The sequence below is a fragment of the Saccopteryx bilineata genome, chromosome 2 (genome assembly GCF_036850765.1).
Source record: "Saccopteryx bilineata isolate mSacBil1 chromosome 2, mSacBil1_pri_phased_curated, whole genome shotgun sequence".
In the NCBI taxonomy this organism is placed as follows: Eukaryota; Metazoa; Chordata; class Mammalia; order Chiroptera; family Emballonuridae; genus Saccopteryx; species Saccopteryx bilineata.
Window position 1 is genome coordinate 357,759,843 of NC_089491.1, and position 10,876 is coordinate 357,770,718.

At 41.1% G+C, this 10,876-nt stretch overlaps 2 protein-coding genes across 3 annotated transcripts; one reads left to right on the forward strand and one right to left on the reverse strand.

The window, feature by feature from the left end:
* Positions 1 to 14: 14 nt before the first annotated feature.
* Positions 15 to 9,384, forward strand: TXNDC17 (thioredoxin domain containing 17). Of its 2 annotated transcripts, XM_066262949.1 has the most exons (5): positions 15 to 463; positions 999 to 1,080; positions 1,934 to 2,009; positions 3,519 to 3,575; positions 8,928 to 9,384. In XM_066262949.1, the coding sequence occupies exons 1-5, from the start codon at positions 160 to 162 to the stop codon at positions 8,952 to 8,954; spliced, it is 546 nt and encodes a 181-aa protein (XP_066119046.1). In that variant the 5' UTR covers positions 15 to 159; the 3' UTR covers positions 8,955 to 9,384. The 2 variants fall into 2 exon arrangements, with proteins under 2 accessions (XP_066119046.1, XP_066119047.1); XM_066262950.1 differs by lacking the exons at positions 3,519 to 3,575; positions 8,928 to 9,384 and adding an exon at positions 2,676 to 3,386.
* On the reverse strand, positions 3,897 to 10,851 carry MED31 (mediator complex subunit 31). The gene is made up of 4 exons (XM_066262953.1): positions 10,714 to 10,851; positions 9,797 to 9,874; positions 9,420 to 9,516; positions 3,897 to 4,263 (listed from the first exon to the last, which is right to left on the reverse strand). The coding sequence occupies exons 1-4, from the start codon at positions 10,739 to 10,741 to the stop codon at positions 4,071 to 4,073; spliced, it is 396 nt and encodes a 131-aa protein (XP_066119050.1). The 5' UTR covers positions 10,742 to 10,851; the 3' UTR covers positions 3,897 to 4,070.
* Positions 10,852 to 10,876: the final 25 nt, after the last annotated feature.

Consider the following 10,876-nt stretch of genomic DNA (forward strand, 5'->3'; position numbering starts at 1 on the left):
CGAACCACTTAAGGGCCCAACGGCTGAACGGCGGCAGATTTTGCAGTCATTGTACAAGGGACTGGGCGGAGATCAGCTGAGGCAGAAGCCTTGGTTTCAAAGTGGAGCCAGAACGGAAAGATCGGAGAAGCAAAGGCAGAAAGGCGATGCGGATGAGCTATGACCCTCAGAGGCCTCCGTAGCACCCCAAGCCTTGCGGGTTTACTCAGACAGCACAGTGCTCTTCGCCCACCCGGAAACAGGCCCGCCCCGCCCACGTGGGGCTCTGCCTCTAGGCGGTCCAAAGAGTCTTCCTGCAGAGCGCAGTGCGCTTTCCCCATGGCCTATTACGAGGAGGTGAGTGTGTGCGGGTTCGAGGACTTCAGCCGGGCTGTGGAGCAGCACAAAGGCAAGACCATTTTCGCCTACTTTACCGGTTCTAAGGACGCCGAAGGGAAAAGCTGGTGCCCCGACTGCGTGCAGGGTGAGGCCGTGATTTGGATGCTACTGCCTAGAGGAAGTGGCAGGAAGGCCGGCTCTGGGCAGAGGAAGGGGTCTTCTTACCCCTGGAAACCCGCAGAGCTATCTGAGCTCTCATCTTGTCTCCTTTTCCTGCCCTGCCCTATGTCCTTCTCAGTCCATCCCCGCCCCAAGAATGTTCTTTCTACCTTTCAACCCATATAATCTTAAAATCTAGTTCTTTAAAACTTTTCACTTCACTGGTATGATTAGTGTCTTACTGGAGACGTGAGTTGATCTCCTTTGAGTATGTTAGCAAATATTTTATGTCTATCATTCTTCTGGGTGCTGGGGCGTGGGGACAAATCAGTACTGGGACTTAGTTACCCTTAAAGTGACCCTCAAATCAGATAACACCTTACTTAACGTTAACCTCCTCAGTTAACTGCGGGTTAAAGTCTGAGTTCTTAGCAACACTGGGGGGAGGGGGGCACTGTTTACCAGTGCCTGATTGTAGAGTTGATGTGTGATTATTTTATAACAACTTTTTTTTTTTAAAGCTGAACCAGTCGTACGAGAGGGGCTGAAGCATATTTGCGAGGGAAGTGTGTTCATCTACTGCCAAGTAGGAGAAAAACCTTAGTAAGTGGCCATATATGCTCTATTTCCTAGACATGCACTAGACTTGCAAACCTGGGAGAGAAGGGCCTCAGGACTCAAGGTATAGTCGGATAAGTCAAGCAATTAGAAGACATTAAAATACAAATTAAAATTTTGAATGTTCAGCCACTTGTATTAAAGATAAGGCTAATTCAATGAAGTTGGCCTGGTATTAGATCAGAACTTAATTCTTTACATTTATTTTTTTTTATTTCTTATTTTTTTTTCTGAAGCTGGAAACAGGGAGAGACAGTCAGACAGACTCCCGCATGCGCCCGACCGGGATCCACCCGGCACGCCCACCAGGGGGTGACGCTCTGCCCACCAGGGGGCGATGCTCTGCCCATCCTGGGCGTCGCCATGTTGCAACCCTCCTGGGTGTCGCCATGTTGCGACCAGAGCCACTCTAGCGCCTGGGGCAGAGGCCACAGAGCCATCCCCAGCGCCCGGGCCATCTTTGCTCCAATGGAGCCTTGGCTGCGGGAGGGGAAGAGAGAGACAGAGAGGAAGGCGCGGCGGAGGGGTGGAGAAGCAAATGGGCGCTTCTCCTATGTGCCCTGGCCGGGAATCGAACCTGGGTCCTCCGCACGCTAGGCCGACGCTCTACCGCTGAGCCAACCGGCCAGGGCCCTTTACATTTATTATATATCTTAGTCACATTTTAAATAAAAACTTTTTCACAGGGATATAGGTAAGTCACAGTCCTCAGGTTTTTTTAATGTTTATAACAAAAACAATAATTGCTAAAAGACTAGATGTAGGAATATATCAAATATTAAACAAAATGTCAGAATCCAAGTAAATGTTTTTTATGATGACCTTTTCTTTTCAATAGTTGGAAGGATCCAAATAATGACTTCAGAAAAAACTTGAAAATAACTGCAGTGCCTACACTACTTAAATATGGAACAGTGAGTATCTCTCTTCAACTATATTGGGGCTATAATTCACACTGTCAAAACCCCTTTAACTTGTTCTGGATTCAAATGTGGAAAGATCTTGCCACTTCATCCTAAACATCACATGGCTATTCAGAGTGCATTTGTCCATGCCCTATGGCCAATCCCAATTAACTATTAATAACGTAAATATCTAAATAGTACATCTTTTTCATGATTTTTAAAAGCTATTAATTTAAAATTCTGTAAACACTGCTCAAGAAAGTTGGCCTGCACATGATTTTTTTTTTTTCTACACAATTTCTTAAACACTGGCATCAATGTTTGTTTTCCATTTAACCCATAATTCTGATTGAAAAGAAAGGGCACCTAGCTCCTCTAGTTTAGTCATGGCCCTGGAATTCTAAGAATTGAGGGGCAGGAGGGAGTGGCATTGGGCTTGCTGTCTCCTGTTTTAGTCTAAGTTTAGGGCCCAGTAATTTTAATGATTCACCTTTAAAGCAAGTACGAATCAACTCATAAAATTTGTTACAACTAGTTGATACAATAGTTTCTGAATGGCATACTTTCTCTGTTCCAAGTTTTGTGCCATTCAAGGCTGAACAACTAACTCTTCTATCCCTTCCTAATAACATTTTGTAGCTATGGGTTAAGATATGACTATTCTTCTCTTAACAGCCTCAGAAACTAGTAGAATCCGAATGTCTTCAGGCCAACCTCGTGGAGATGTTGTTCTCTGAAGATTAAGATTTGATGATGAAAATTGTGTCTTGATTTCTTGATTTGCTCTAGTATAATAGAAATTCCATACTTGGCTTTGAATTCATGTTAACCATAAATAAATAATGACAAGAAATTGGGGTGTATTAAAATGCTCATGAATCCTCTGTTTGTAATATATGAATATCTTTAAAATATAGGTAAAATAAGAATGCAGGAGTGGTAGTAATAACACAAAGGAATGTATTCTTGGAGGTAATAGAAATACCTGAAAGCCCCTAATAGTTAGCAGACAACTTCCAAATCTGTTATTCCTAAAACACCTTCTTTGGCTTTATAATTTAGAACTTAACCTAACCACTGAAAGAAAGTGCAGTAAATCTAACCCAGCCCTCCTTAACATGCAGTTTTGTTTCACAACTGAATTTACATCCCAACTACTTGGGATAAGGCAGTGCCAGAGAGGTCAGAACCTGTATAACAGTAGGAAGGACTCCAACCTGAGTCAGTTACACTGAGGACCACTTCCTGTGTGAAGGACTCCAACCTGAGTCAGTTATACTGAGTACCACTTACTGTGTAACCATATTCAAGTTACTTAGCCTGTCTAAACATCGGTCTCCTTTTGAACAAAGATTGTTCTGAGAATAAAATGCAAATGAGCACTTAGCACAGTGCCTGGTTTGTGTTAATAAATGTTGGCTTGACAAAATGAGCACAAGTATTTGAGGTTCCTCACTTTGCTCTAGCCTAAGGTCAAGAGTCCAACAGTTAACTACCCAATCTCCCTGTCATCACTAGGTCAGCGATGTGTGGTTCTTCCATAAAGGCTCTCTTGCACAGCAAGTAGTGATACAGGTATGTCCTCCTTTCCTGCACAATTTAAGAAACTTTATGTCATTCCTAATCTGTGATTTAAAGAGGTCACTGACTATTCCACATGTAGATAAGAAGGGTAGGGTATGTGATCTGAAGGACAGTAAGGTTCCACAAGATGGACTTGCCCCAGGCCCCACTGTACATCAGGAACAGAGCCAAGCTGTGCTGGGGATATTTGATGGCCCTTCCCTTGCCCCATCCCTACTATCTCATTAAATTGGTCTAAAGCACCAAATGTTTCTGTTCTTACTCAGTTGATTGAGTTAAATACTAACAAAAACTTACAAATCCAGAGGGAAATCAAAGAACAGTTTTGGTTTAACAGAAATAATCTATTAACAATAAAAAGTTGGATTAAATAGCACACTAAAGGTACTAGGTGCTACCACAATAAAAGGTAGGATGAGTCTTTTCTGTCTTCACTGTACAAAAGCAATATATACAGTCTTAGGAGCCTGGTCTGGATCCAGCTTTTCATTTTCCTGCTGTGTTATTCTGCTGTTGCTGCTCTGCCAGGGCTTGCTGAAGGCGCATCCGCTTCCGGGAATAGTGCTGCCAGTGCAGAATTTGTTGCTCATCAATAAATTTTGCACACTGAGCATTCACCAGCTCCTTGCGGAAGTGTTCGTATTGGAGTAGTTCTAACATGTGTAAACACTGAGGGTACCTGGGTATAAGTTTATAAATTAATGATTGGCACAATTTAAGTCAATAACGCCAAGCTCTAACTCAGTTTCTCACTTAAAAATGATCTGAAGCCTATAATTTCAGTAACATTAATTTAGTACACTGGTAGCAAGTTCTTTTTTTTTTTTTCCTGCTTAGGCAAAGAAGCTAGTGATCAAAAATCAGCATTAAGCAAAATTTTCAAAAGTAAGAAAACTTAAGTTCAGAAAGATTAAATAACTTGCCCAAGACCACACAATAACTAGTAAGCAGAGTCCCCATTTGTGGGCGAATCATACTATTTCATTGATGATTTCTAAGGCGAGGAATAGGAACACTTTTAATTTTAAATAATTATGTGTTTAATTGATAACTATTGGTTTTCCATCAATAATAATTTTTTAAAGTGATTCAACTTCAGAAAGAACTATGTATGTACAATTATACTGTTTCCCATGGGATATGGAATTCTGAGATTATGTATACATTAAGACTGTGCAAAGTCATAAGTATATATACTGTGGTTAAAGAGCCAAATTTCTGGCTATCATAAAAAGAGAGATCAAGGAAGGGAAAGCAAGAATGTACCCTGTTACTGAGCTGGAAATGAAAACATCAGTATGAATTCATGACTTCTTATATAGACACACAGAAATAGACAATAGATATGTGTTCCTAGTTTGTGTGCTGAGAAAGCCTAGGAGCAATGACACTTTGGTACCAAAAAGCATACTTAGTGCCCAATTCATGAGTTTTAAGTAGCATTTTATAGGGTTCCTTGCAGAAATGGCTGATTCCAGGGCTCAGGAGGGAAAAATACAAGATGAGCCTGGAATATTATATAATGCCAAAGAAAAGTGCCCAAAAAATTATGCGGCTATGTCAAAAGTACTCAGGAGACAATTTGAAGGGGCTCCTTATGACCATATCTGGAATCACTAGAGTGAGAAAATACATAATTATAATCCACAAAATAAAAAGATTCCAAGAGTCCATGCCAATGTAACTTTTTTAAATGAATAAGTAAATTGGGAACAAGAGATTGTTCCTTACAACTAATAACTAGAGAGAATATTGGAATTAGAAAATCACAGTAAAAATTCTTTGAGGCAAGTATCTCCAATAGATACTAAAATTAGTGGGTAAAAGTATGATATGAAACGATGATTTCCTCACAAGATATTTATTAAATATAAAAAAAATAGTAACTTGATATGGAAAAAACTGGCAGCCACCACCTCAACCGAATGATCAAAACTAACATCACCAGTGGTCAGTAAATCGACCTCCTGACTCCTGAAATACCTAGAAGGATATGTCACTTCTGTGTCACAGTCATGAGGAAAAGAAAACAAACTCAGATCAAAGGAGACTAAGAAGACATGATGACAAAATGCAGTATATGAGCCTACACTGGATATTGTACCAGACAGGACATTAGTAAGACAGCCTGCAAAATTTGAAGTCTACATATTACATAATAAGGTTATATATAGTATATTAATGTTCTGATTGATCATTATACTGTGGTTATATAAGATAGTATCATTTAGCTTATATGGGTGAAAACTGTACAGGAATTCTCTTTACTACTTCCCAAGTTGTTTTATAAGTCAAACTATTTCAAATAGAAAAGACTTAAAATTTAAATGAGTAAATTAAAAAACATTAAATCATATAGGAAGTAGAAAAAGCCAGAATTGTACAAGTGGCACAAATGACTCAAGTTTGGAAGACAGTGTACTACAGCAGTGCTTCCCAATTTTAATATGCACATGAATCACTCCTTGAAACACAGATTCTATATCAGAATCTGGGGTGGGGCCTAAACTCTGCATTTCTAAAAAACTCCCAAGTGATACCAACACTGTTGGTCTGAGGACCATATTAAGTGGGAGGGTCCAATACCATACTGTCCTTCCAAGATATTAAAGGTTTGCTATCTACACTCCAGAGATACAGTTGCTTGTAATTGTTAGTAGACGAGCCTAGAATGCCATACTCCCACCCACCCTAGCTATTTCTTTTTCTCGAAGGCACCGGTACTTAAAATTACCTCTGTCTATATACCAGCTCTGCAATTCACCAGCTGGGTGGCCTTGAACAAGTTACTTAATCTGTCTTAAGGCTTAGTTTCCTCATATTTAAAATAATGTGACAACCAAGAGAATGGTCTCAAGTAGCATTTGAAAGTCAGTAACTGGAATTTAGACACAAAGTCATCATTTATCAAACTTGTAGAAGACAATGCTCAGAATACATTAAATGACAGGAATTTTAAATATTTTGACAGGTACAAAAGTAAAGTTAAGCATTTAAACCAGGGGTCCCCAAACTTTTTACACAGGGGGCCAGTTCACTGTCCCTCAGACCGTTGGAGGGCTGTACTATAAAAAAACTATGAACAAATCCCTATGCACACTGCACATATCTTATTTTAAAGTAAAAAAACAGGAACAAATACAATATTTAAAATAAAGAACAAGTAAATTTAAATCAACAAACTGACCAGTATTTCAATGGGAACTATGGGCCTACTTTTGGCTAATGAGATGGTCAATGTGCTCCTCTCACTGACCACCAATGAAAGAAGTACCCCTTCCGGAAGTGCGGTGGGGGCCGGATAAATGGCCTCAGGGGGCCGCATGCGGCCTGCGGGCCATAGTTTGGGGACCCCTGATTTAAACTGTGAAAAAGGAAATGACATAAATGAAGAACTCAATAGCATTAATGAAAATAAGAACTGAAGGATTTTAGTTGACATAAAGCTTCCAGAAAGTCAGCTCCCACCTCCACGCAAAGGTAATGTAAATTTGAGTTGAATTAATAGTAGTATAATATACATATGGAAAAAAAAGTGCTGTTTGATTCACTGTACCCTTACATCTGAAGGTCTGTGTTTAGTTCTTGCCTGAATAAGGTAAGGCAGAATTGCAAAATATCCAAAGGAGACATAGGAGAAACGGCTGAGGGTAGTTGAGAAAAATAAATGTAAAAGAGACCTAGTTGCAGGTACTGGCTGTTAGTAAAGCAGGTCAAATGGTAGAAAGTGTCTAGAATAACAAAAACTACAGACTGAATGATATGCCCACAGGGATTAATATGCAACCTCTCTTGAATTTAAGTATCTGAAGGGCCCTTGCCTTAATAGGGCATAGACTGGTTCTAGATTAATTCAGGGACAAAACTGGGAATATGGATTGAAGTTACATGGAGGTATATAATATCACAATATAAAGAAGAACTTTGTAGCATCTATATAGTTAACAATGGAATTGGCTGTCCCCAGACAGCAGTATTGGCTCAATGGAAACCTCCAGGCATAGTGTAGATGAGCAATATTGTGGGAAAATTGAACTTGGTTTCCAAGACAGCGTCCATAACTGATTCTCTAAGTCTACATACATACATGTTGCAATCTAATAAAAAAAGTATTTTCTCTGGATTATTAAATGAGTAAGTGGTTGTTTATAAAGAGCCAATAAGGGTGCAAAGGGTTCTGCAGGCAGCTTTATGAATCAGCTCTTAGACATAGATTAAAAAGTGACTTGGGGCCCTGGCCGGTTGGCTCAGTGGTAGAGCATCAGCCTGGCGTGCGGGAGTCCCAGGTTCAATTCCCGGCCAGGGCACACAGGAGAAGCGCCCATCTGCTTCTCCACCCCTCCCCCTCTCCTTCCCCTCTGTCTCTCTCTTCCCCTCCCACAGCCAAGGCTCCATTGGAGCAAAGTTGGCCTGGGCGCTGAGGATGGCTCTGTGGCCTCTGCCTCAGGCGCTGGGATGGCTCTGGTTGCAACAGAGCAACGCCCCAGATGGGCAGAGCATCGCCCCCTGGTGGGCATGCCGGGTGGATCCCGGTTGGGGGCATGCAGGAGTCTGTCTGACTGCCTCCTGGTTTCCAACTTCAGAAAAATACAAAAAAAAAAAAAGTGACTTGGATAAAGTACATGTTTAAAACATTTCCCTCTCAAATTTGTGTCTGTTTAGAAAAGGTTCATTATTGCTTTTTGACTACCCAGTTTAAGACAAAGCAGAGGTGTAAATTCAAAGTTTATTTTTTACCATTAAAAAGGAATAGGTTAGTGACTATAATATGCCTCTTGTAATTTAGTAGCCCATAAAATGACAGCAACTTTTTTTTCTTTTTTTAGAGGAGGGGACAGAATCTCACACATGCCCCAACAAGGATCCACCCGGCAAGCCCACTAGGGGGCGCGATGCTCTGCCCATTTGGGGGTGTTGCTCTGTTGCAGCCGGAGCCATTTTTTAGTGCCTGAGGTGGAGGCCATGGAGCCATCCTCAGCACCCAGGGCCAACTGGCTTGAGCCAATCTAGCCATGGCTGCAGGAGGGGAAGAGAGAGAGCAAAAGAGAAAGAGAGAGAGTGGGGAATGGAGGGATGGAGAAGCAAATGGTCACTTCTCCTGGGGAATCGAACCAAGACTTCTATACACCAGGCCGACACTCTACTGCTGAGTGAACCGGCCAGGGGACAGCAACTTTTGCACAACCTAAATTATATGTGTGTATGTATGTGTGTGAGCATTTTTTTTTAATGAGCACAGTACTTGGAACAAAGAAGGCCCTGAAAAAGACACAAGCTATGAAGACTCAGGTCCCAAGAAAACCTTCCTTACAAAGCACCCTTTCTGTGTTCTTACATTTTCAGCCTACGGCTATGTCCCCGCATTTATAGACTGTGGGTTCCTCAGGATCAGAAAACCAGTGAGATGGGGCAAGTGGTTCAAGATAACATCAGATAAGACAGAGCCTGATCATCTACAACTTTAGCTCAAGAAAAGAGACCGCAATTTATTCTCCATGCAGTGGGGAGTCACTGAAAGTTTCTAAGCAAGAAAGTTACATGTTGTGATTTACATTTTTAAGAGATCAATTTGGCTTCTGTGTAAAGAATCATTTTGCTCTGTTTGGCTGGGGGTGGGAAAAAGGCAAGAGTGGAAGCAGAGATGACCAGTGAGTAGTTGACTGTTTAATAATCCAAATTAGGGATGAGTATGTCTTGCGAGGTGGTGGCAACTAAAAGTAGTGGAAAGATTCAAAATATATTTTTTCCAATGTGAAACTAAGAAGTCTGTGAAATATCAGTGTTTTGGAATATAATAAAGTATATACATATTTAGGACTAGAAAAATAAACTTACTTTAGATACTTCGCATATTCTGGTTCTTTCCAGTAAAGCAAGTACTTAAGGTAATTAACAAAAGTTTTGTCTTTGAAGTAACCTCTTTGGGCAAGAACTGAAAGGCATAAAAAAAAAAATACATCTGTAGAACAAACCAATCCTTGAAATACTGATTGGTGACTCCTAACATAAAGAATTTACTTGCATAACATCCCCACCACCAACACACATTGAATTCAAAATCAAGTCCCAGTTTGCTCAATTATATATATATCAATATATGTGTAGCGGTAATTCTGCTCAATTGAGAATGTATAAAAGTAGACACTATTATGAATTGCAACTGGTCTGTCAGAAATCATTAACTCAATTCAAGGAGGTGCCCAAAAACTTACAATTAAGGTAATTTGGGTTAGCTAAACACTGCACAAATTCCAACTCCAACTGAAACCGAAGTCGATTTCCAGCATCATCTAGGAGAGAAGATAATGAAAATCACCCAAAATAAAGGTTACCTTATATAATGTTGATTTGTTGAACGCAAACCGCAGTAAAGAAATCTGACTAATGCTGACATTTCTACATAAAGGGCTGGTGATGGTTTTTCTAAATTGGGTGTGAGAGGAGATAAACCTTCCATACAAGGGTAAGAAAAGCAAAGCCCTGGTTAAAATGATTATAAATTAAAGCTTCTCTAAAGTTGGAGAGAACTCATCAAAGAAAATAGGAACACAATAGGGCAGGGTATGTATCACTTGTGAACGACTGTTGAGGGATTTTAACAGTGATCACTGGGGTAAGTGGTAATAACTGTGCCTTCCCCTATTTTAATAATGCGTTAAAATGCTGATGTGATTAAGTTAAGCAAACCTAAGTGAATGCTAAATCAATGCGAAAAAAAACCGTTTAGAATTCATGCTGAAAAAGAAACGAGTGTGTACAAGATCAGGGAGTGTGAGCATACGTGAGAAGCATCACTGGCAGAAAAATACACAAGTGTGTCGGCGGTATTTCAAATTAATGCAAGTTCATCTGAGAAAACAAACCGAACTCCCCTCCGTTAGTGTCCAGCCAGGAAGCCATGGGATCGGTGTTGAACTAGCAAGTGAGGAAAGAACCAAGTGAGTCGGCGACCAAATCAGACTGAAAAGGCAGAACTACCTTTGCTTCAAGAGCCCTCGCGCCTCCCAGTCTGAACTCTAATAGCGCCAAGAATCAGGCCTGCAAGTAGTCCCGTGGGGGAAGCGGGAGGAGGTATCTGGGCCCTAGATAGGCCTGTTTGCCGACACTCCCGGCTCCGAGCGCTACTGACCTGTCTCCATAGCGACAGCAGCGGCCATCACAAGCAAAGAAGCTAAGCCGCCACCAGACAGACACAGCAACTGCCGGGAGCGGCGGAGGAGGTTCCGGAAGCCACAGCTCCGCCTTCCTGTCGCGGGGCAGTGTGGGATGCGGGCACAGCCTGGAGTCGGGCG

Bases quoted from the DNA above. Each gene is read 5' to 3' on its own strand.
- TXNDC17 (XM_066262949.1), top strand. From the start codon at position 160: ATGACCCTCAGAGGCCTCCGTAGCACCCCAAGCCTTGCGGGTTTACTC. The intron at 464-998 runs GTGAGGCCGTGA...TTTTTTTTAAAG, and splicing joins GTGCCCCGACTGCGTGCAGG to CTGAACCAGTCGTACGAGAG. The intron at 3,576-8,927 runs GTATGTCCTCCT...TTACATTTTCAG, and splicing joins CACAGCAAGTAGTGATACAG to CCTACGGCTATGTCCCCGCA.
- MED31 (XM_066262953.1), bottom strand. From the start codon at position 10,741: ATGGCCGCTGCTGTCGCTATGGAGACAG. The intron at 9,875-10,713 runs GTCAGTAGCGCT...CTTCTCTCCTAG, and splicing joins TGCTGTCGCTATGGAGACAG to ATGATGCTGGAAATCGACTT. The intron at 4,264-9,419 runs GTAAGTTTATTT...ACTTATACCCAG, and splicing joins GAATATGCGAAGTATCTAAA to GTACCCTCAGTGTTTACACA.